Source organism: Castanea sativa, chromosome 5, assembly GCF_040712315.1.
Source record: "Castanea sativa cultivar Marrone di Chiusa Pesio chromosome 5, ASM4071231v1".
NCBI lineage: Eukaryota > Viridiplantae > Streptophyta > Magnoliopsida > Fagales > Fagaceae > Castanea > Castanea sativa.
In genome coordinates this window covers 45621282-45647873 of record NC_134017.1, presented here as the reverse complement: position 1 = coordinate 45647873, position 26592 = coordinate 45621282, and the positions used below count along the sequence as shown (strand labels likewise).

The 26592-nt window shown below is 38.2% G+C and overlaps 1 protein-coding gene across 1 annotated transcript; it reads right to left on the bottom strand.

Annotated features, from left to right (window-relative positions):
* Positions 1 to 24639: 24639 nt before the first annotated feature.
* Positions 24640 to 25699, bottom strand: LOC142635277 (ananain-like). Its single transcript, XM_075809463.1, has 3 exons — positions 25333 to 25699; positions 25075 to 25238; positions 24640 to 25002 (listed from the first exon to the last, which is right to left on the bottom strand). The coding sequence occupies exons 1-3, from the start codon at positions 25697 to 25699 to the stop codon at positions 24640 to 24642; spliced, it is 894 nt and encodes a 297-aa protein (XP_075665578.1).
* Between the last annotated feature and the right edge of the window lie 893 nt (positions 25700 to 26592).

The window sequence follows — 26592 nt, the reverse complement described above, 5'->3', positions numbered from 1 at the left end:
CCAAGTCATCCTATCAGACTCTTTCGATACTGACCTTTCCACTATCATCTACAATAGGGGTTGGGAGTCACTATGTGGCATCCCAGTCACGCGCCCTTCTGTGATCATATAGGAGTTTTGCTCCAATATGCATGGATTTGACTATTCTGTACCTTATTTTATCACTCGCGTTCGAGGTACGCGCATCGTAGTCACTTCGGATCTTATATCCAAGGTGCTACATGTCCCGAGGGTAGTGCATACTGACTACCCCGGCTGTGATTGTCTTAAGACTGTGTCTAAAGACGAACTCATGTCTCTATTTTATGAGACACCTTCTTCTTGGGGTGACCATCAAAACACCCCTTACTCGCCCTTTGCTAAAGGTCCAAGGTTCCTTAACATGGTGATGACATTCGTTCTCCATCCATTGTCTCACTATAACTCTATCAAAGAGCCTCATGCTTAATTTTTGCTATCCCTCTTAGAGCACATTTCTATTGACTTCCCTTCTCACTTTATTCTATCCCTCAAGATGTTTATAGGGATACGGCTCCGTGATAAGCTCATTTTTCCTTCGGCTATCACGCAGATCATTTGCCATTTTTTTGTCTCCTATCCCGGGTCGAATCACTTCTCTGTTATGTGTGCCGTAGACGCTATTACCATTAAACGGAGCGAGGAGCAGCTTCTACCGAGGTGAACATGAACTGAGATGGAAACACCTCTAGCTTCTTCAACTTCATCCACATCCATTCCTTACTCTTCTACAGGCGGTGTGACTCTTGATGCGATCATGACACTGCTTCAGTGCATGGATGCTTGCCTTAACACTCTCAATGATGAGTTGTGTCAAGTGAACACTCGTGTCAGTCGTATTGCACAATGACAAGCTCACCTTAGTGGCTTCGTTGAGTCTCCCACTTCTTCTCCAGAGACTTCTGAGGACGAGGATGATGAAGGTGACTTTAATGGTGATGGTGCTGAGGATGAGGATGCTAGCACTTTTAGTGTTGATGAGATGACTGCTTGAGTTACTTACCTTTTTTCATTTGTGACAAAAAGGGGGAGTAGTTTTGGGATGAGAATAGTCATGTATTTAGGGGGAGAGTTAGTACATAGGAGAGATTTTTGTTAGGGGGAGTATCTATACTTTGAGGGATGTAATGTGCACTTATGTATCTTTTCTTTTCTTTATCTTTTAGGTACTTTGTTCATGTACCTTTGGTCTTGTGACCACTTTGTGATAGCAAACCTTGTATTCATTATTGATATATTTTGTCCGTGTCTATGTTGTGTCTTTCATATTTTGTCCGTGTCTACTTGACCTTGTGATACTTTGTTGTTGTGTCGATCTTGCCGTTGTTGGCGCCACCGCCATTGTAAAAAGTCCCAGATCCGAACAGTAAGGCCCGTGAAGCCAGGAGAGCGTGAGGGCGTGAGAGTTATATATATATATATATATATATATATATGATGAGGTTGTTATTACAGCTCTTTTACCTATCTCTTCATGTGTTGTTTCTTCTCTCTCTTTATGCACATGCTTCTTATTATTTGTATGCAATCTTTTTATTTCTGTTTCACACTAAGATGTTGTGATGAGTTTTGTTTAAAGTGTTTTAGAAATACAAGTTGTCAATGTCTTTCTTCCCATGAACTCTCTTCTTGTAAATTTTTTCAAGAGTTTGTGTTAGGATTGTTAGGACATATGTGTTTCAATTCTTTAGAACATATGTCATTCATTATTTATGTAATTGGCTAATCCTTTGTCAAAACGCACTTTACTTGTAATTGGGTAGGTTTAGGATGAGGTTAATGCTTCAAGAAACAAGGTTTCAAGATCAAGTGTTAAAGCCATGCAAGTCTATCCAAGAAACAAGTTGAGAAGTGCTCTTCATTAAAGCTCGACAGCTGGCTCAATAGTGCATCTATCGAGCTTTAAGAAGCTGTTCTAGCCCCGAGGCTCGATAGCTACTCGACAGCACCTGTGTCTTTGGGCTTCTTTTCTCCTAACCCTAGACATATAAAAGGATTATTTTAAGGGCCGTCAAAGTGTGACAAGTTGCACAAGCATTGAGAATTCCTTATTCATGCAAATTGTAACTTGAGACGAAGTTCTTGCCCTAGTTCATCTTTCTTGTGAAGAAGTTGTTGTGTCTTTGCACCATAGGGTTTTGTAACCAAGCATCTTCTTGATCTTCATTGTGTGGATGGATTGAAGAACTTTCCAGCCAACAAATCTTCTCTAGTTGGTGATTAAAGTCGCATACTGGGATCCGCACAATTGGTTAGTCACGTACTTGGGAGCCGTGCTTCAAAAGGAGAAACTATCACTACAGAACAAGTCCAATTGGGTATTGGGGTAAGGGTTCAACTGTAGGTTGGTAAGGTACTTGGGATCCCTTTACTTGTAACAGCTTGTTGTGATAATAGTGGAGTTTCGGGAGTGGTGACCTTAAATTCACCCAGTGGGGTTTTTGCCGTGTTGGTTTTCCCCATTCGTAAACAAATCACCGTGTTATTTATTTTCCACTGCATACTTAGTTTAATTGTTGATTTGTTTATGCTACCACGGGTTTGCATGTTAATTTGATTAATTAATTGAACTTGACTAATTAGTCAACTTAATCCATCACAAGGGGTCAATATGTTTTTGGCCTATCAAATGGTATCAAAGCAGGCACACTCTGATTAGGGTTTATCTTTGTGTGTGATCCATTGACCCTTGTTGTCATGGCTGCAACTGGCTTAAAGAGATTACTGTTTTCAAGTACATCTTGTTTTTTTAATCCTTATTTGTTTAAGTGTCTTAGAAAATACAAGTCTAAAAGTTATTTGACTTCTCTTATGATGACTATTGGTAAAGATCTCAGTTTGAACAAAAAGAAACTAGACTGTCTCAGAATGAAAATGTGCAAAGGAGTTTGTCTGAGAAGAGTGAAAATTAAATGTCTAGTTCAAAAAGGACAGATAAGAGAAAATACCATTCCCACTGATTTGTCATCTAAGCATGTAGTGTGTTTTATGATGAAGTCCGCATTTAAAGTTATGGACACATGTTTGTGGTACCTTGACAGTGGTTGCTCAAGACACATGACTGGAGATCGATCTCTCTTCAAGGTCTTTGAGTGTAAGAAAGGTGGCAATGTCACTTTTGGTGATGGAAGCAAATCACAAATAAAAGGGAAAGGAATTATTTCTTTACCTGGTCTACCGGATATTGCAAATGTTCTATACGTGGAAGGTCTGAGGGTGAACTTGCTGAGTATAAATCAGATGTGTGATCAAGACTTCATGGTGCTATTTTCCAAGGGAAAGTGTCTTGTCATGGATGAGTCCGGGAAGAAACTCATAAGTGGTGTTCGCACTCTAGACAACTGCTATGGACTGGTTCCTGATGCTGATATTGTGTGCAACAGCATTTGATTGCCAAATGAAGATCTATGGCATCAACGAATGGGACATGCTAGTTACAAACATCTTTCTATTGTATCCAAGCATGAATCAGTTCTAGGGATACCAAAGCTTAGTAGAATGAGCAATGTGGTGTGTGGACCATGTCAGCTTGGGAAATAGATGAAAGCCAAGCATCCAGGCACTCAGACATGAGCAACATCTAGACCATTGGAGCTACTGCATTTGGATCTTATGGGTCCAACTAGAACTGAGTCTCTTGGAGGTAAGACATACATCTTAGTTATGGTAGATGACTTCACCAGATACACTTGGGTTATTCTTTTACAATCCAAGTCTGATGCTCCTGAGCACATTGAAGCTTTGTGCATAAGACTGCAAAATGAAAAGAATCTGAAAATTGACCGAATTCGAAGTGATCATGGTAAAGAATTCAAGAACTCATATATGGAGTCCTTCTACACATGATCAGGTATATCTCAAGAATTCTCGGCTCCTATTACTCCTCAGCAAAATGGTGTAGTAGAAAGGAAGAATAGGGTTATATAGGAGATGGCAAAAGCCATGTTGCACGGTAAGGATGTGGCCAGAAACTTGTGGGGAGAAGTTGTTAATACTGCATGTCATACGGTCAATCGAGTGTATTTCAGACCCAACACCAAAAAGACTCCATATGAGTAATGGAAAGGGAGAAAGCCAAATGTGAAATATTTCAGAATCTTTGGAAGTACCTATTTCGTCCTAGAGGATAGAAAGAATGTGAGAAAGTTTGATTCCAGAAGCGATGAAGGGATATTTCTGGGGTACTCTTCTACACGTAAGGCTTATCAAGTGTATAACAAAAGAACTATGAAGGTTATAAAAACGGTGAATGTTGTTATTGATGAGTCTTCAAATTCCTGTTCTGAGATAATTAATGAGGAGCTTCCTAAAGAAATTCTTCCTCCTGAAACTAAGGAAGTTCAAGAACTTTTTGAACAAGAGCCTACATCTCCTAGTACTCCAAGTGTTGTGGAGGAATTAGCAGATATGCCTACTTCACCAGATTTTGAATCTCATGATGAAAGAAGACCTTCCTCCAAGACCAAATTATATCATCCTCCAGAAGATATAGTGGGAAACATGAATGAACTCACATTAAGAAAACGTACAGTTGATAAATGCATTGCTAACTTTGTGTCTTATTCTTGTTAATTGTCACAGGTTAAACCCACTAAAGTTGAAGAAGCTCTGCAGGATGAAAGTTGGGTTGAAGCAATGCATGATGAACTACTTCCATTTCAGAGGAATGATGTTTGGACTTTAGTTCCTAGACCGGAAGGTGAGCATGTCATTAGCACAAAGTAGATATTCCGCAATAAGACTGATGAGGAGGGCAACGTGATCCGCAATAAGGCTCGACTAGTAGCTCAAGGATATTCTCAAATGGAGGGAATAGACTATGATGAAATGTTTGCCCCAGTTGCTCGTATGGAGTCCATCAGAATTCTCCTTGCTTTAGCATGTCAATTAAAATTCAAGCTTTACCAGTTAGATGTGAAGACTGCTTTCTTAAATGGACTTCTCAAAGAAGATGTGTATGTGGCTCAACCAAAAGGAGTCATAGATCCACACTTTCTAGATCATGTGTTGTACCTCAAGAAGGCATTGTATGAATTGAAGCAAGCACCTAGAGCTTGGTATGATCGGTTAACTCAATACTCTGTGTCACATGGGTTCACAAGAGGAAAGGCTAATCAGACACTCTTCATCAAGAGGGAAGATGGAGAGTTAATAGTTGCTCAAGTCTATGTTGATGACATTATCTTTGGATCAACTAAGGATGAATTTGCTCATGATTTCTCAAAACTCATGCAGGCAGAATTTGAGATGAGGATGATTGGAAAGCTATCTCACTTTCTTGGATTGCAGATTCGTCAACAAGATTTAGGTATATTCATCTCTCAATCTAAATATGATAAGAATCTTGTGAAAAAGTTTGGTTTAGAATCTGCTAGTTCTGTTAGAACCCCTACAAGCCTAAATGTTAAACTCATTGTTGACTTGTTAGGTAAAAATGTAGATTCATCACTTTATAGAAGCATGATAGGTAGTTTTCTTTACCTTGCTGCTAGTAGACCTGACATTAGTTATAGTGTGGGGGTGTGTGCTAGATATCAAGCTAATCCCAAAGGGTCACATATGATTGCTTTGAAAAGAATCATAAAGTATGTCAAAACTGCTGCCAACTTTGGTGTGTGGTACAGCAAGGAGACAAATGATGCCTTAGCTGGATATTTTGACGCTGATTGGGCTGGGAATGCTGATGATAGAAAAAGTACATCGGGGGGTTGTTTCTATGTGGGTAATAATCTTGTCTCCTGAATAAGAAAAAAGCAAACCTCCATCTCGCTATCCACTACTGAAGCAGAGTACATTGCTAATGGTAGTTGTTGCACCCAACTCCTATGGATGCAAAAACTCCTCCATGATTACGGTATTTGTCAAGAGCATCTTACCATCTACTGTGACAATACCAGTGCCATCAACATCTCTAAGAATCCGGTTCAACATTCTCAAACTAAACACATAGAGATTCGACATCACTTCATTCGGGAGCTTGTCGAAGATGGTACTCTCACTCTTGAGTTTATTCACACTGATGACTAGAAGGCTGATTTGTTCACCAAACCTCTGGACAGTAAGCGTTTTGAATTCCTTCGTCAAAATATCAGTGTCATCTCCATGGATTAATCTCCTTCTTTCTCCTTCCTCCTCATGCATTTGTATCTACTTTTTATGCTTTGTTTGCTTTGTTTAAACATGTTTTTGTTTGTGTTTTTTCAGTTTTGTTTTATTTTTTTTTTTAAAAAAAAATTGACAAATTAGAAAAATACAAAAATAGTGTGTGTTTGTGTACATCAGTTCCTGTGAACCTTAAAATGGCCTTTGAAACAGAGTTTTCTAAACTTTGTATCTCTTGTAGCTTAGATGAGCATCTCTATGCACAACTTAGCAAGTGAGCTTTGTAGCTTTTTGTTTGTGATGAGTAAGGTTAAGTGATCTCTTGAACTTAACACTCGTATCACTCTTTTTGACGGGGTTGAACTAGAAAATCCTAAGAGAAAGGCATAAATAACCATCTCACCACTGTTACTCGCCAATCATGAAATGACATATGTATGCTTCGGCATAGCAAAAGTGCAATGTCAATGACATATGTTTGCTTCGGCATAGCAAAAGTGCAATGTCAAAAGCTTAACATAATTGGGTATTTCTTTTCTCTCCTTTGTATACCTATGCATGTTTTGCTTAATAAAAAAAATATGCAAAGAAAATAGAAGCAAAAAGATAAAAAATGCTTTAAATATGATTGCAAGCATATTTTCTAGGAGACGTGGGAGTTATAGGATGTACCTCAAAGGTGATAGTTCCCATCAAATAGTTATGATTGTGTGTGAGTTAAAGTGATTTTCTCATATCTCAAATCATCATAACATAGAGACACTTGTGCAATCTTGCGATGTTTTTCACACACAACACGCAATATTCTTTGCTACTTTTGATACATGTGCAGGTACAATGTGATTTGGCCATCACAAGGTTTACATGTGTTGATGTATGCTCACTAAACTGTCTTAACTTGTTTTTGAAATATAAAATTGGTTAGACTTGTTTAGTATGTGAATACGTGTTTTGAGATCCATGTGCTTAAGATTGTTGTTGAGAGATGTTTTTGAGAGTCCTATATATTGATTGGATCATTGGTTGAGTTGCATGATTGATTGCATTCATGTTTGTGTTTTTCCCTTCTCGAAAAATTGTTTTGAAAAGTTGGCTCGACACCTCCTTGACACCTTCTCGATACCTAGCTGTTTGCCGAGCTTCTCAGCTTTTTCTTATCGCAATCTCGATAGCTTCTCGACACCTTTTGGATCGATCGAGAAACTTTATGTCCTCTTGATAGCTTCTCAACACCTGGTGGATCGATCGAGCTTTAGCTTTCTTGTTTGTGTTTGGTTCTCGACACCTTCTCGATAGCTGGATCTGTCGACATGTATTTCTTGACACCTACCTCGACAGATGTCTCGACACCTCTCGATACCTTCATCTGTCGAGATTTACTGAGGTATTATACAACTGTTCTGCATGATCCGATTCTCATTTCTCTCGATCTCTCTCTCGACAGTTGTGTCGTTTCAACTTCTCAAACTCTCTCTCACTCCAAATCTTTTTCTCAAGGTTTCTCAAAGCTTCTACAAGTTTTTCTTCACTTGGTAAGCTTCTTGTTCATCATTCTACATGCATTTCATGTTTTTGAAACCTAGATTTTGGGGTTTTTGAAAAATTTTGGGGGTTTTCAAAATTGATAAGTTTTTGTTGAAATTTTTGGGATGGGTTTTGTAGTTTTTATCTTAAAAACTCCATGCATTGCATCACATTCGCATTATAACAGTATTTTCATGCATTTAGATGTGTGAAATATGTTTGTGTGCTGGTAGGATTGGATTGGGCTGAGCCCATGATGTTGTTCATAGTGCATGTCACATATTCATGCATTCCCCATGCATACGTCCTTTCTTTTTAATATACTTGTTATATTTGAACTGTTTTGGGACTTTTCTGATTGTTTCTATCTTCCCTCTCTCTTCATCTTTTGATTCCACTCCTATCTCTGTTTGGTTCCATGATGAGAAATCCCATCAGGATTTCTTGGAGAACTTCTCTAAACGAGGTGTTCATTCGGAACGCCACATTGCTTAGGCAGACTTTGTCGACACTGACCTTCCTGATGTCTTTCACAAACGGGAATGGGAGTCACTGTGTGACGTCTTGATCACTTGTCCTTCCGTGCTAATTGAGGAGTTTTACTCCAATATGCATGGATTTGATTATTCAATACCTCTCTTTGTCATTCGCATTCAAGGTACGCGCATTGTCATCACACCGGAGTTGGTATCCGATGTGCTCCATGTTCCGAGGGTTGCGCATCCTAACTACCCTGGTTGTGAGGGTCTAAGGACTGTGTCCAAAGACGAGATGATTTCTGCTTTCTGTGAGCACCCTTCTGATTGGGGTGAGCACCAGTTACGTCATGTCGACCTTTTGCTAAATGTCCTCATTTCTTAAACATGGTAATGACTTTTATCTTACATCCTCTCTCTCATTACAACTCTATCACAGAGCCTCATGCTCGTCTTCTGTTGTCTCTTATTGAGGATCACACCATTGACTTTCCTTCACATTTCATCTTTTCTATCTTAGATGTGTATAAGGATATGACCACCCGTGATAAGCTTATCTTTCCTTCTGCTATCACGAGGATTTTACCCTCCATCCAGATCTGCTCATGCTTCATCCGCTCCCTCCTCCTCTTCGAGCAATGTGTCACTAGGATATAATGGCACAACTTCAGCGCATGGATGCTCGCCTCGATGCACTTTCTACAGAGTTGTATCAGGTGAATGTTCATGTTGGTCGCATTGCTAGGCGACAGGCGACCAGGGGTGGTTTTGCTCCTAAGGCTTCTCCTCCACCACCTCCTATGGCTTCCACATCTGGGGATGATGATGGTGATGACAATAATGCTTCGGATGATGATGATGATGGAGATGCTAGCTCTACTAATGAGATGTCTACTTGACACTCTACCCTTTGTCATTTGTGACAAAAAGGGGGAGTAGTTTTGGGTTATTTGAGAGTAGTCATGGGAGAGCATGTATAGGGAAATTTTTGTTAGGGGGAGTGTTGAGTGTTGAGGGATGTAGTGAGGATTACTTGTATCTTTTTCTTTTCTCTACTTTAGATACATTTTTTTCTTCTTGTACCTTAGGTCTTGTGACCATTTTTACATACATTGTGCTCATTTTGTTATATATATATATATATATATATGATGTTGTATGTTTCTTTCACCTATCTCTACATGTGTTGTTTCTTTTCTTTCTTTACACACATGTTTCTTTATTTTTATGTAATCTATTATTTCTGTTTCACACTAAGATGCCTTGATGAGTTTTGTTTAAAGTGTTTCAGAAATACAGGTTGTCAAAGTCTACTTGTCATAAACTCTCTTCTTGCAAAGTTTTTCAAGAGTTTGTGTTAGGATAGATTTTATTGTATTCAACAAGTGTATATAAGTTGAGTAATTTATGACTTCTTTCATATGTTCATTTGTTGATTGTGGTTTTGTCATGGATTGCCAAAGGGGGAGATTGTTAGGACATATGTGTTTCAATTGTTTAGAACATATGTCATTCATTATTTATGTAATTGGCTAATCCTTTGTCAAAATGCATTTTACGCACTTTACTTGTAATTGGGTAGATTTAGGATGAGGTTAATGCTTCAAGAAATAAGGTTTCAAGATCAAGTGTTAAAGCCATGCAAGTCTGTCCAAGAAATAAGTTGAGAAGTGCTCTTCATTAAAGCTCAACAGCTAGCTCGACAGTTGCATCTATCGAGCTTTAAGAAGCTGTTCTAGCCCCGAGGCTCGACAGCTGCTCGACGAAACCTCGACACCTATAGCTGTCGAGATTTAAGAAAAACAGATTCCTAGTTCTGTTTTAACTCTAATCCGTGGATGTGTCTTTGGGCCTTCTTTTCTCCTAACCTTAGACATATTAAAGGATTATTTTAAGGACCGTCAAAGTGTGGCAAGTTGCACAAGTATTGAGAATTCCTTGTTCATGCAAATTGTAATTTGAGACGAAGTTCTTGCCCTAGTTCATCTTTCTTGTGAAGAAGTTGTTGCGTCTTTGCACCATAGGGTTTTGTAACCAAGCATCTTCTTGATCTTCATCGTGTGGATGGATTGAAGAACTTTGCAGCCAACAAATCTTCTCTAGTTGGTGATTGAAGTCGTGTACTGGGATCCGTGCAATTAGTTAGTCACGTACTTGAGAGCCGTGCATCGAAAGGAGAAACTGTCACTATAGAATAAGTCCAATTGGTTATTGGGGTAAGGGTTTAACTGTAGGTTGGTAAGGTACTTGGGATTCCTTTACTTGTAACTGCTTGTTGTGATAATAGTGAAGTTTCGGGAGTGGTGACCTTAAATTCACCCGGTGGAGTTTTTGCCGTGTTGGTTTTCTCCATTCATAAAAAAATCACCGTGTTATTTATTTTCCGCTGCATACTTAGCTTAATTGGTGATTTTTTTGTGCTACCACGCATTTGCATGTTAATTTGATTAATTAATTGAACTTGACTAATTAATCAACTTAATCCATCACAAGGGGTCAATACGTTTTTGGCCTATCAAGGATAGATTTTACTGTATCCAGCAAGTATGAGTTGAGTGATTTATGACTTCTCTCATATATTCATTTGTTTGTTGTGGTTTTGTCATGGATTGCCAAAGGGGGAGATTGTTAGGACATATGTGATTCATGTTAGGGACATATGTGATTCATGTTAGGAACATATGTCATCATGTTTTGGCTAATCCTTTGACAAAATGCACTAATAGGGTAGATCTAGGATGTGTTTAATGCTTCAAGGAACAAGGTTTCAAGTTCAAGTGTTAAAGCCATGCAAGTCTATCCAAGAATCAAGTGCTGAATTTTAAATCTCGACAACTAGTATTTGTCGAGGTTTAATTAGTTGTTTAAGCCTAAAGCTTGACAGCTGTTCGATAGATAGGGTATCTATTAAGATTTAAGAAAATCAGTTTTCCAATTCTGATTTTCATCCAATCTATGAATAGATGTTTGGAATTTCTTTTCTTTTCTCACAACCCTAAATATATATATAAGAATTGTTTTAAGGGTTGTCACAGCTAATGCACATCAATGCAAAAGTTCTTCAAAAGCATATTGTGAACCAAAGACATATGCCCTAGTTCATCTTTCTCTTGAAGAAGCTGCTATGTTCATACACCGTAGGGCTTTGTGACCAAGGAGTTTCATGATCTTCATCGTATAATAAACTAAAGAACTTTGTAGTCAACATCCTTCTCAAGTTGGTAATTAAATCGTGTACTTGGATTTGCACATCTATTAGTTAGTCACGTACTAGAAACCATGCATTAAAATGACAGATTGTCACTACAGAATAAGTCCAATTGCGTATTAGGGTAAGGGTTCAACTCTAGCTTGGTATAAGGTACTGAGATTCCTTTACTTGTAACCACTTGTTGTGCTAATAGTGAATTCTTGGGAGTGGTGACCTTAAAATCACCCCGTGGGATTTTTGTCTTGGAGGTTTTCCTCATTCGTAAACAAATCACCGTGTCAACTTTATTTTTTGCTGTATTTTATTTTAGTTGGTGATTTGTTTGTGCTGCCACGCATATTGTATGTAACTCTAATTAATTAACCAACTTGTCTAATTAATTGGTTAATTCATCTCAAGGGGTCAATACATTCTTGGTGTATCACATTCTATGAATGACATGTTGTATATATGAACAAAACTAAATCACACAAATTTATTTATGAATGAATCCTCTTCTTTGTTTAAAAAAATTCAAATATGTTTTATTGATAAAAAAAAAAATTGATTTTGATTTGTCAAAAATACCAGATCTGTTTTGTAATAATAAAAAAGTGGTTTTTTTTTTTTTTTTTTGGAGAGGAAAACTTAGATTTGTTTTGGTGATTAAAAAAAATTATTTTAGTTTTTAAAAAAATCATATCTATTTTAACATGTAGAAAAAATGGTTTTAAATTTGTAAAAGACCAGATCTATTTTGTGATCATAAAAAAATGGTTTTTGATAACAAAAGAAAAATCAGATCTATTTTTCTATTTTTTTTTTAAATATGAAATTTTTTTTTATGAAGTGAATTTCACTCATAACATAAATTTACGCTATATGAACCAAACAAAACAAAACAAACATAAACACAATCATGCTTAATCTTTATCTTTGTTTCAAAATCTACATTTGTTAAAGAAAAATCAAATATGTATCTAAGAAAGATACAAATCAGATTTTGATTTGATAAAAATTCAGATCTACATCCAATAAAGATGCAGATTTGTTTTTTATTAAGAAAAAAATTCAGATTTACATCCAAGAAAGGTGCAGATCTATTTTTATTTTATTTAAAAAAAATATTCAGATCTACATCTAAAGAAAGATGTGGATCTGTTTTTATTTTAAGAAAAAACATTGATTATAAGCAAATTATTGGAATTAAGAAAGAGATCACAAAAATTTTATAAACAAAATCAAGATCATGCTTTAATAATACAATGATTAACCATTCATGTTATGGATAAAGGAAAACATGCATCATCATAAACAAGAATCACAAAAGAGAGAATAAAAAGAATAGGGTGATTCAAAACAACCTCTTGCATGGAGCACTTCTTATTCTTGAAAGGATATTTTAGGGTTGAAAGAAATTTATTCAATTATCTTTGAAACCTAAAACCCTAATTTTAGCAGCAAATATCAGAAAGGATTAGCAAATATAAGCAATTTGAGAGCCTAAAAACGTATGCCTCTCAGAGAGCCAAAAAAAAAAGTCCCTGAATTATGAGATTCAGTCTCTATTTATAGAGACCAGAAGACTCTAAAACCCTAATTTTAACAGCAAATATAAACAATTTGAGAGCCTAAAAACATATGCCTCTCAGAGAGCCAAAAACAAAGTCCCTGAATTATGAGATCCAGTCTATATTTATAGATGCCAGAAGACTCTAAAAAATAGCTCCGAAGTGTAGAACGCGAATCATGACTCATCCTTCTGCAAAAAGATTGAAAATGGTGTGCCTTATCGTCACTCGAAGAGAGTTGGGCCAAAACCCAGAAGGAGTAAATTTGGCACTTTTAAAGTGCTGTTTGGCACTCCAAAAGTGCCGAATGGTGCTCTTGGATGACAAACACACTTACGTGTTCAGGTGTGTTTTGGACTCTCTTTCTAAGGTTTTTTGATCCGGTCCTTGTACCTAGACGTGTTTTCATCCTTAGTCTATGATGTTTTTTATCTCTTTTCTGGATAATTCAAACTTTTTAGGAACAATTATCTTGCAGACAAATTCCCTAAAATAAATCTTAATAAAACATAGATTATCCACAATTTTATTGTTACCCAATCATCCCTTTTATTCCTATGCATGCAATCTTATTTTAGAAACTAATTATCAACCAATCACAAAATTATTTAATTAATTTAATTGTTTAACCAATCAGATATAGTTTAAATTAATTGTACGTGACGTGGTCAACTCTTCCTAGACACAGTGCATGTTGACCGTGCAAACTTGATCATGCGATATCTTTCGATCCTATGGTTCGATTTAGAAATCAAACACACCATTGAGACTGTTAGAATCTCAAGATTATTTTTATGATATGCAATGAATAAATTGATGCATGTAATGCAAGAACAAATTGATGCATATAATGCAATCATGATTTTTGGGTTACATGGATAGTCATTCCAGTCATCTTCCTTGATTAAATCATGGGTGCAAAATTGAGTGTCTACAGTTGGTGATGATGTGCTGAAATCATCAATGAGTTGTAGGCTCCAAAGTAGTCCAATGGGTACCTGTGGAATAAGAACAAATGGACCATACTAAAGGCACCGGTGTGGTACCGGTCAAGAACCCTCCGAATGTCAAGTTAGTGAATGAAAAATCTCTAAGAACTCTATAGTGAGAGAGTTAGGAATTTTTTTCATACTTGAGGAAAGAGGGGGTTTGGTGTTTATATAGTGGTAAGTAGTGAATCGAGATCCCTTAGAAGTAAGGATCTTTCCTTGTGAAGGGCCTTTGGTGTTTAGGGTTTCCACGATTCTAGGGTGTCTTTCCATATGAGGAAGACATGTGGGCGTGATATGGCCTTGGTACGTGATACGCAAGATCCTTCCTTGTAGGAGTAAGGAAACATAGTACCCGTCGGGTTTCTTCATCATGTCGACTTTACGGTCAACCGCTGCTTCAACTATTCCATCGATATGGAATGCATCCATTAGCTTTATGGTCGTCCTCTGAAAGGGTCCCCCGTCGCCTTTCTGTGAGACCGTTGACCCTGCCAAGGTCTTCTGCCTTCTTGGTCTTCTATTTATGAGCCTTTCTCTGTCAAAAAATACCCCCATTAGCTGCCCCCTACTCCATGGTTTTGCTGGTCTCAGCCAAGGAAAAGTGGAGTACTGCAGGCATTAATTTTTTTTTTCGAAAAGAGCATTATTTAATGTCTTTAAGTAATCTGGTCATGAATGTTGGGTGACACGTGGCGTTAGCTGGTTGGCCTCATTTCCAATCATAGGCATCGCTTTATATTTTGTGCCCCCTCACTCTATAAATAGTTCTTTACCTCCCCCTCCTTTTTCATTTACTTTATCTTGATGGCCTTGTAAGACCTAGAGCTCTTGCGTCGTTGATCATATTGCTCATCGTTTGTGAACCGTCACCTTTCGAGGGAACCGTCGTCCAAATCCTTCGTATATTATCTTGGTATGTTCCTTTCTCTTTGCTTTTAACTTTTACTTTTGCAACCCGTCATCTTTTATGTTTTGAGACTCGTCAAAATAGGTTATTAGAAAACCTTCGTCGCTTATAGGTGGATAGATGTTAGATAGGGAAGCAACGAGTAAACTATCATCATCAGTCCATGAGGGTGCGGACTACGATAAGGTCTATTTGTCAAGGCGCGAGCCCAAGAAAGATTTCCCTCGGTCCCTAGAAAGGGAACCGCCTACCCATTCCCTTAATGATGAATAGGAGAATGAGGAGGACGAGGATAAGGGAGACGTCAAAGGAGATAAGTATGTCAAGGGACAGGAGGAAGAAGAAGATAAGGAGGATGAGGAAGATGAGCAGAATCAATCTAGGGGAGTAGAGTCAGTAGGACAAGATGATGGGGGTGCCTGTCCTTTCATTCTCCTTACGATACAGACGGTCAACAGCTTCTACCTGACGATGTCCGTTAAGGTGTTCAACACCCTTTGATTCTGTTACTAAATCCTTGAGAGTATCCCTCTCCGTCTACTTGAAAAGTTCAAATGGTGCTATTCTAGGAAGACCGTAGATGTTGGCATGTACGAAGCTATGTTTGCTGCAGGGTTAAGGCTGACACTGATGGACTTATATTGTTAGCAGGTTAACTACTTAGACCTATCCGTCAGCCAAATAGCTCCCAATGCTTAGAGAATATTTAGTGGAGTTGAAGTAATCTAGGGTCAGCTTAGTGGTGGGAACTGTCGGCTTACCCTTGATGAGTTCTGCTATTGCTACAAGCCTCGGCATATCTCCTCATCTCAAGGGACTTGCCATTTTCTAGCGAGGAAGATGTCGTTTAGGCTAGTGTCAGATATGCCTGATTCAAACAAAATTTGGAAAAATAGATACTTTTTCGTCCAAGGGACGGACTGGGTGTGTAGACAGGAGGAATGGGATAGAATGCTCAACAGGTTTGATAATATGTGGGGTATTTTCAGGGATGCAGGTGTGCCATTGTCTATGTCCTATTACTCTTGCCTTACTCATTTTTGTTATGCATCTAACATCTTCTATTTTCTCTTTTAGCCTAGGTTCGTCCGCAAATAACCAATGAGTAGGAGGCTTTCATCTGTCGTGTACTGGAGATTACTCTAGGTCAAAGGAAGTGGAAGGACCTTATCACTCTAGACTCACTTCACGCATACTGTAGTGGCCCTAACCGACAACTGTAGCCCGTTGACTAAACGCCTACTCCCGTCGACGTAAGTTCTGAACTTTTTATCTGTTCCAAGCCATCTATCTTTTCCTTTTCTCTAACATCTATTCCTTTCCTTGGTAGAAATGGAATCAGGAAGACAATGGGAATTGGTGAGGAAATTTGTTGTGACATGCAAACAACAGAAGCAAGGTGGATCCTCAGTGTCAGCCTCCAAGGTCGTCGCTAAGGGGATGCTTAAAAGAAAGAACGACGGTAAAGACAACCGTCCAAACAAAAAGGGGATAGAATCCTCCCTCAACGATAAGCAGCCGAAGTAGTCGTCGCCCCCTAAACCTAGCCATTGGTGTCAAGAAAGGCCTAATGATGGGGAAGGGCCCCGTCGTTTTAGGCGCCATCCGTAGACCGCTTACACACAAGGATCATGCCATTGAGATGGTCGATATTGTCATCAAGGAGATGGACTTGGATCCTTGTGCTGACCAGACCACGAAGGACTTAAGGGCGTCTGGCCTTTTTGATTTTTCTAGGGTATGTTCCTTTCAAGTTTTGGTTTTATGCTCTTTTTGTTCATTCTTTTTCTAACGAGCATCTTAATTCAAGCATTGGTGCATATAAGGGTGCTTTAGGATAGGTGCGTTGCGAACGAAGGGGTGATCCGTCGGTACCACTAGTGTTAAGAGATTGAGAATGAGGAATGGGATTAGTATAAAGAGGCTGTCTGTATTCTTAACGAGGAGCTGACGGCCATGACTACCAAGCTGAAGGAGGAATCCTATCTCCGAGAAGTGGCAGAGAACGCAAATGCTGACCTGGCAACGAAGTTGACTACCTTCCATGGACAGGTGGATAAGCTAATAATGAGGGCGTCATCATAAGAGCGGTGGAGTCACATGGCATCTTGTGAAGCTGATGGCTAGGTTGTCAAGCCTGGTCACTTAGGGGGTCGTCTGGAGATCTAGACACTCTACACCATACGTAGGTATGTCTTTCTCACCTTTTTAGATGACTCCACCATGGCGCTCCCTCCTACTATTAACCTTATCTCTCTAAGTGGGGCTCTAGGCCTTTCCTCAGCCCTTAGGTGGGGCTCGAGTCCCTCAATAGATCTTCCCTATTTTTGATGAACCGCTATAACTTCCTTTATTTAATGAGGGCCTCGATCTTCTACTTGAGGTCGTAGAATTCGGAGGTGTCGTGCCCATAGTCCTGGTGGAAATGGTAGTATTTGTTTCTGGGTCTCTTGTTTGGGTCGCCCTTCAGCTTGTCCTGCCAAGTTAACGCCGCACCGTCCCTAATCTGCATGAGGACCTAATCTAACGGGGTGTTCAAGGGGGTGAAGTTTGTCATTCTCCTTGATGAGGATCTTGATCTCCTTTCGTCTCTTCTATCATTTGTTCAAGTTGACTTCCTTCCTCGATTTGGGCTAGGGTCATCCTGTCTTTCTCTCTTCCTCTGTCCATCTCCCCCTGCTATTATCGCGTCATCGGCATTCATATACTTCATGGCTTTGTATAGTGCTTCAGCCATCATTTTCGGGTCGTTCTTGTAGATGGAGAATAGGAATTCTCTTCATTTTAGACCACTGATGAAGGCAGTGATAAGAACCTTGTCGTCAGCTTCATTGATCAGGAGGGCCTCTTTGTTGAAATAGGTAACATATGACTTCAGGCTTTCGTCTTCCCGTTGCTTGATGTTTGGTATGGCCCCGAAGGATCGTTTATGTCTTTGTCCTCCAATGAAATATGTGACAAAATGGCCATTCAATTCCTTGAAGGTGGAGACTGTGTTTGGGGTAAGCTTGCTAAACCATACCTCACTGGCCCCTTCAGCGTGGTTGGGAATGCCCTACACATAATCTCATCTGGTGCTCCTTGTAGGTGCATGAGGGTTTTAAATGACTTTAGGTGGTCGAGTGGATCCCTTGACCTGTCGTATATTTCTACTTATGGAATCCAAAACTTTGCTTAGAGGGGGAAAGATGTTACCTTGGCAATGAAAGGGGAGTTGGTCCGGTGGACCAGCTCATCCAAGTTAGTAGATACTCATCTCCTCATAGCATTCATCATCATGTCCATTTTCTCCTTCATTATCTGAATCTCCTAGGCCATATGCATTGCATTGATTCTATTTTGGAAGGACGGCTAGTGTCTTCCAAACCATCCCTTCTGTTGGGGACATTGCTATCTTTTTAGTCTTCCCTCTCTTGCCTACCCCCTGTAGGTAGGTGACTACCATTTTGCTCGTCAGCATCTCGTTCATTGTGTGGGCCTTCTTGATGTCACTCATTCCTTTGGTTTAGTTGTTGTTCCAACACCTGGTTACGTTGGGTGAGTTACTCTACCGCTGCAGCCAGGGTTTGCACTTGCCTTTCTAGGGTATTGGGTGGATTCCTTGTTTCTGGTTGATGGTAACCATTGAACATGTCTGGACCATTTCTTCTTAGAATTGTTGTCCTTCCTATAGACAGCACCAACTAATGATGTGCTGAAATCGTTAATAAGTTGTAGCCTCCAAAGCGGTCCAATAGGTACCTGTGGAATAAGAACAAATGGACCAAACAGAAGGTACCGATGTGGTACCAGCCAAGAACCCTCTGAAGGTCAAGTTAGTGAATGAGAAATTTCTAAGAACTCTACAGTGAGAAAGCTAGGGATTTTCTGCATGCTTGAGGAAAGAGGGGGCCTAGTGTTTATATAGTGGTGAGTAGTGAATCGAGATCCCTTAGAAGTAGGGATCTTTCCTTGCAAAAGGTCTTTAGTGTTTAGGTTTTCTGTGATTCCAGGGTGTCTTTCCATATGAGGAAGACATGTGGGCATGATATGGCCTTGGTACGTGATGCGCAAGATCTTTCCTTGTAGGAGCATGCATGTGGAACACGTATGGAGATGTAGGACCTGTCGGGTTTCTTTGTCTTGTCGACTTTACGGTCAACCATCGCTTCAACCTTTCCGTCGGTATGGAATGCATCCGTCAACTTTATGGTCATCCTCTCAAAGGGTCCCCCGTTACCTTTCCGTGAGGCCGTCGACCCTACCAAGGTCATCTGCCTTCTTGGTCTTCTGTTTATGAGCCTTTCTTTGTCGAAAAATACCACCATCAGTTGGAAAGATTCCTTATATTTGTAATCGTTGGATTGTTGATTAGTAGGTTCTTGGGACTGGTGACCTTAAAATCACCTAGTGGGGTTTTTGCCTTGGGAGGTTTTCCCCATTTGTCAACAAATCATCATGTCAAATTTATTTTCTATTGCATTTAGTATTTTTGGTAATTTGTTGGTGCCTTCACGATTTGCATGCAATTGAACCTAATTAATCAACTTGGGTAATTAAATTAATTAACTAGGGTCAAGCTACCTTAACTAAACAAGTGGTATCAGAGCGGGCACACTTTAATTAGATTTTAATCTTTAATGTGTGATTCATCGACCCCTATTGTCATGTAATCAAATTGCATGAAAATATCTTTTTTCTTCTAATATCTCTTGCATTTCTAACCTTTATATGCTTAAGTTTTTCAGAACATGCAAGTCTAAAGGTTATTTGAAAGCTCTATTGATGATTATTGAAAAATGTCTACTTGTGAGTAGAAGAAAACTAGACTGTCTCAAATTGTTCCTTTACAAGCGCATATGCCTAAAAAGATAAAGGCAAGGGTAAAATCACGTGGCTATCAAATCAAAGAAAGTGCCATACCTGATGACGTAACGAATAAGCTTGAAGTATGCTTCATGATGCACTCAGCCTTTAAAGTTATGAACACTTATCTATGGTATCTTGATAGTGGTTGATTAAGACACATGACCAGAGACCGCATTCTCTTCAAAGAATTTGAATCCAAGAGAGGTGGCAATGTCACCTTTGGTGATGGAAGCAAATCCCAAATAAAGGAAAAGGGAATCATCTCTTTACCAGGACTACCGGATATTGCAAATGTATTGTATGTGGAAGGGATAAGAGTGAATCTATTAAGCATTAGTCAAATTTGTGATCAAGACTTCATGGTGTTGTTCTCAAAAGGGAGGTGTCTAGTTTTAAATGAGTTTGGTGAGCAACTTATAAGTAGAGTTCGCACACTAGACAACTGCTATGGTCTAGTTCCTGACATAGAGATTGCATGTAACAACATTCGAATGCCAAATGAAGACTTATGGCACCAAAGGATGGGGCATACTAGCTACAAGCAACTATCAATTGTGTCCAAGAATTATACCATTCTGGGAATTCCTAAACTCAGTAAGGTGACAAATGCTATATGTGGACCATGTCAACTTGGAAAACAGACAAAAGCTCAACACCGTGCCACCTTAACCACAGCCATGGCTAGACCTCTCAAGCTTCTTCATGCCAATCTTATGGGCCCAACAAGAACAAAATCTCTAGGTGGAAAGAAGTATATCATGGTAGTGGTCAACGACTTTACTAGATTCACTTGGGTCATCTTGCTACGATCTAAGTCTGGAGCTCCTTATCACATTGAGTCATTATGTAAAAGGGTGCAGAATGAAAAAGGATTGAAAGTTGATTGAATCCAAAGTGACCATGGAAAATAATTTGAAAAATCTCAATTAGAGTCTTTCTGCATAAGTGTTGGCATTGCTTAAGAATTCTTAGCTTGTATCACTCCTTAAAAGAATGGTGTTGTAGAGAGAAAGAATAGAGTCATTCAAAAAATGACCAAAGTTATGTTACACAATAAGGATGTGGCAAAATATTTTTGGGGAAAGGCGGTTAACACTACATGTCACATTATAAATCGAGTTTACTTCAGACCCGGTAAAAAGAACACTCCCTATAAACTATGGAAAGGAAGAAAACCAAATGTGAAATACTTCAGAATATTTGGTAGCACTTTTTTCATTCTAAAGGATAGAGAGAACGTGAGAAAGTTTGACACCTAAAGCGATGAAGGAATCTTTCTTGGGTACTCCTTACAGGGTGCTGAACAAAAGGAATAAAAAGGTCATGGAAACTGACGATGTTGTGATTGATGAAGCATTAACTTCAAAGTTGTCAAAAGCTGTTGAGCAAATGCCAAATTCGGTTCTCCCTTTACCTTTAGAGACTGACCAAGAAGTAGGTGATCAAGATCCTTCTCCTCTTGTCTCACCTAGTGCTATACAAGTCCCGGAAGACTCTTCTACATCTCCTCAACTTAAAGATCACTTGGAAAAAGAACCTTCATCCAGAATCTAACTGAATCATCCTCCAGATATGATCATAGGAAACATGAATGAACTAACCTTGAGAAAGCGTACAGTTGATAAATATGTGGCTAACTTTGTTTCTTATACATGTTTTTTGTCTCAGGTAGAACCTACCAAGGTTAAACATGCTCTTCAAGATGAAAACTAGGTTGAAGCCATGCATGATGAACTTCATCAATTTCAAAGGAATAATGTCTAGACACTAGTATATAGGCCGGAGGGAGACGACGGATGTAGCCCTTACCCCTCAACCTTTCTACATCAGCCCCTTCTTCCTCCTCTAGGGTAGATGTCTCTCTCGTTGATATCATGGATTAGCTTCAGTACATGCGTGCTAATTTTGGTAGTCATCTTGACCATCTATCTGATGAGATGTGTCAGAGAACACCAGAATTGGTCATGTCACTCGCCGCCAGTCTCGCCTTAGTGGTTTCGCACCCTCACCTTCACCCAAGTCTGTTGAGGAGTCCTCTTTTGGTGGAGATGATGATGATGATAGTTCTAGCTCTTTTTATGATGATGAGATGAAGACCTCTCAATGATGCACCATTTGTCACTCATGACAAAAAAATGGAGTAGTTTTGTATATGAGAGTAGTCATTATGTTAAGGGGAGAGCTAGTAGAGGATATACTAGATAGGGGGAGAGTGTTTTGAGGGATGTAGTGAGGTTTTGGCGTATCTTTTTCTCACTTCATGTACAGTGGTCTTGTGACCATTTTTTTAACATACATTTTATTCTTGATATATATATATATATATATGATGTATTTTTTTTTCTTCACCTTTGTTTCACATGTTTTGTTTCTTCTCTCTTTTATACACATGTTTCTTTTAGTATACAACTTGTCTATGTTTCACACTTGATGCCTTGATGAATCTTCTTTATAGTGTTTCAATTAAGACAGGTTACAAGTCTACCATCCCATGATCTCTATTCTTGCAAAGTTTTTCAAGAGTTGATGGTAGGGTTAGACTTATGTACTTTGTAAATTATGGGATAGCTGTGTTAGACTTCTCTCATAATTGTTGTTTGTGGTTTTGTCATAGATTGCCAAAGGAAGAGATTGTTAGGGTCATATGTTTTGTAATTGGCTAATCCTTTGACAAAATGTACTTTACTTGTAATTGGGTAGATCTAAGATGGGTATAGTACTTTAAGAAACATGTTATTTAAGTCAAGTATTAAAGACATGAAGATTGATCCAAGAAAAAAATGAAGAAAAACTGTTCTTTAAGTCTTGACAGATAGCTCGAGAAATGCTTGCCATCGAGACTTAATGTGAAGCTCGATAGATAGCTCAACAGTAGCTCGATCCATTTAGAATTTCCAAATCTGAAATATGGCCCAGGCTTTTGAATATGTTTAAGGTTTCTTTTCTCACAACCCTAGGCATATATAAGGCTTATTTTAAGAGCCGTCACACACAAATACAAAGACCAAGAGACTTATTTTCTTTATAAGAAGCTATTGTGTTTATACACTATAGGGTTTTGTAACCAAGTGCTTCCAAATCTTCATTGTTGATGAAATGAAGAACTTTGCAACTAACAACATCTATTTAAGTTGCTGGAGTTAGTCACGTATTGGGATCCGTGTAAAGGGTTAGTCACAAAGTGAAGGTTTGTGCATCAAGGGAAAGAAGGCTACTACAAGATCAAGTCCAATTGGGTATTGGAGCAAAGGTTCAACTGTAGAGTTGGAATTTCGAGATAGGCCAAGGTAGTTGGTAAGATTTCTTATACTTGTAATCGCTTGATTGTTGATTAGTGGATTCTTGGGAATGGTGACCTTAAAATCACTCGGGGGTAGGGGGGTTTACTTTGCGAGGTTTTTCTCATTTGTCAACAAATCACCATGTCAAATTTATTTTCCATTGCATTTATTATTTTTGGTGATTTGTTGGTGCCTTCATGATTTGCATGCAATTAAATCTAATTAATCAACTTGGGTAATTGAATTAATTAATGGGGGTCAAGCTATCTTAACCCAACAAGCAAACACATTGAATCTACCAATATGAATATGTATGTAAAGCTCAAATAGAAACCAAAGCAATACTAAAAAGTAGCAGAAACCAAAGCCCCGTAAACACGATTAGAGAATTTTCTAAAAACCCATCGATGGCAAACCAAAGACCAACCTTGCAGCCAGAGCAACCCACAGCCACAAACCAACAAAATTCAATTACCAATTGAACCAAATAGAGAGAAAGAGCAATATATAGAAAATAATATTAAAGAAAATTAAGGAGAGACAAAAATATTTTGTTTTAATTACAACCGCACACCCTTGGTGTGATGGTCATTCCACAAGTATAAGTGCTTGTAGAGTGTAGGGGCAAGGGCCGGGGTTCAAGTCTCTAGGAGAGAGCTTCATACACATATACACTTAGATTAGGCTAGAGTAGAATTCTATCTTGTATCAAAAAAAAAAAAAAATTACCTCAAAATTATTTGCCAACATAGAATATGATGGGCTAGATTGGGTGATGATGTCGGGGGAGAGATAAATCGACACAACTGTGGTGATCCCTGGTAGCGGCAATGGGAGGATCTAAGTCTTGGGTTTTAATTTTGGGGGAAGGAGAGGGTGAGTTTTGGATTTTGGGGGAAGAAGGTGTTAGCATGAGTGTTTTTGTTTTTTAAGAAGTATCGGGTTTTGTAATTTGTATTAGGGGTGGGGGAAGAGTTTTTTGGGTTTTAGCTTTTTTTTTTTTTTTTTAGCTGAAATTTTTGGGTTAGAAATAGTTTTTTTTTTTTTTTTGATAATGCTGATGTGTAAAAATGTGGAAGCTCTAAAAAATGTCAAATATTGGTCAAATTTTGATTTTATAGTATATATAAATAAGGTGATTGCATTGATCAATGAACTACATGGTTGAGTTTATTGTCTTCGGAAAAAGATGACATCATTTATATTTCATTGGTCACTACAACAATGTGATTGTATTTAATTATGGAATCTAAGGTATAACAATTAAGGGACTACAAAATTGTACTTAAGTTTTATTTTTAGGTCATCAACTAGTTAGCACATTTTAGTGTTTCAAATAATAACATCCAGAGTTCAAATCCCACCAAACCCAATTATTGAATTATCCAATCAATTGTCATCTTGTCATAAGACCTAACTTAGGTCTCACAACCAATATAATATGCCAAATTTTGAAGATTTTTATGAGCTATCAATATGTTACCTAATAATTTCTGTAGCTGGCAGGTTTATTTATTAGAATATTCATATTTTGACGTTAAAAGTAGCAATATAGGCATTTTCACAGCCTTGACAAATGAAACGTGCGTATAATGAAAGAGATCTGAACCTTTTTATTTGCTATCATTACATTACGTAACACTAGTAGCGTCTGCTAGCTTATTTATTGCAACGTTCATATTTTGACGTTACAAGTAGCTGGACAGGCATTTTCTTTGCCATCACTTGAATCATTTAGCATATGGCCAGGCAATCTGTTGATTAAGGCCACAAAGACCTCCTGAAGGATCGTAGTCTCTAAGAATCCTCATATAGCCACCCTCACCCCAACCGGTGCCCCATGAATTCTTCAATATCCAGTACTTGACACCATCTGCAGTCGTGTCATACCCAACTACATTGGCGACATGGGTTTTCTGAAACTCACACGGTCCCGTGAAAACTCCGCTTTCATATAATTGAAATTCACGACTATTAGCATTGAGGTCGATTGAAACTAGCTGGCCGGCCATTGCTTTAAGTAAATCCGCCTCAGTTCCATGTTGTGCATAACAGCCACTTATTCGGAACATTTGAAATTTGGTTGCCTTGTCCTGGTCACAAGATCCTTGCGACCCATGATATGGGTAAAATTTTTCAGTAGTTATTCCTTTATTATCTCATACATAAGTATAGGCATGAGCCGCCAGACCACCATTGCAGCCAAAAGTATACTCAGTTACTGCACAGTCAATTAGTTGTTGCACAGACAATTCAGCCAGGACGCCAGTTTTGTTATGGAGTAAACTTTCTATTCCTGCGACTGTTGAAAAGGCCCAACCGGAATTGGCTGCATGCATAAGAATCAACCACAAAATGAAATATTTTTATGATAATAATAAGTAAGGAAAGTGAAAGAGTTTTAGGTACAGTGATCCTCTTACTACAGCCCCAGCCTTGGTCCTTTACGGCAGTAACAGCTCCTCTCTGTCTCCAATCAATAGCGCTTGGAATTTCGGTAACGGCATTGAAATCAAAGCTTTCTACATTGAAAGAACTTGATAAGGTGGGAATATCGTTACTAGTATAAGAGGCAAGAAATTCTTCATGAGTTAAGTCCGCAAATTTATTGGCACCTAACTTGAAAGTACGATTCCCTTCATTATTGAATTTGTCAATATATTCTACATTGTCCTTGAATATATTGAAACGTTTTTCCTGCTCTTCACTGTTTACATGTTTCCGTCCATACTGAGCCAGCCATAGCTCATATCTCTCAGAAAGGAGGGATTCAGAAAAAGTGTTGGACATGGCTCGAGATACCAAAGTCTCTAGAATAAAAAACATGATTGTGATAAGTTTTTTTTGCTCTATTAAAGCCATTTTTTAGAAATCAAAGAGGGTTTTCTAGCAATGGCTTTGGTAGATTAATAAATAGTGAGGAAGAAAGCATACATTTTCCCTATATATAGAAAGTAACCTAAATTTTAGTGTGTTGGGCAAGTTAAAGGTGATTTTAACAGCGAATTTTAGCATATCAAATAGACTATTGTAATATTGTTCACAGTGGAGGATAAGAATGAACTCCCAAGTTTTGCTGACCAATTTTCGAGCAAGACCTATCTTCTATAAATGTGGTGTTGTGGCCAATCCCATTTAGGTGATTTTTAATAACTAATTTGGCTTTCAACAGTTGTAGCCAACTTTGAAAATGTGTGACCGACTTTGTTTGACCAACTGGCGTTGCTATACATAGCTTTTTTTATTTTTGGAAAATATTTTATTTGACTTGTATTTTGTAAAATGTTTTTCGAAAAAAATATATTATTTTAATTTTTTCTATTTTTGGGAAACATTTGATTTTTAATATTATATTCAAAAAATATTTTTTTAATATTAATTTTCAAAAAGGGTTTTCGGAAAGGGGTTTTTCAAAGAGCATGTCCAATGGACTTTTTGGGAAAACATGTTTTAAGGAAAATATTTTTCTAATGCAATGCCATGGATTTTTGAAAATTATTTCCTAGGAAAATAATATTATAAAAAGAAATTTCATGTTTAATTTTTATTTTTAAATAGAAGTCCTATGGGTTTTGAAAAAAAGTTTTCTAGGGAAAATTTTTATTAAAGTCAATTCCATGAAATTTTGGGAAAAATATTTTTTATGGATAAATATTTTCTTAAGGGAATCTCGGAATTTTTGG

Excerpts from the sequence above, each read along its gene's own strand:
- LOC142635277 (XM_075809463.1), bottom strand. The coding sequence starts at position 25,699 with ATGTCCAACACTTTTTCTGAATCCCTCCTTTCTGAGAGATATGAGCTA. Across the intron at positions 25,239-25,332 it reads GGACCAAGGCTGGGGCTGTA|CCAATTCCGGTTGGGCCTTT; the intron begins GTAAGAGGATCA and ends TTATGCATGCAG. Across the intron at positions 25,003-25,074 it reads CGGCTCATGCCTATACTTAT|GACAAGGCAACCAAATTTCA; the intron begins GTATGAGATAAT and ends TCTTGTGACCAG.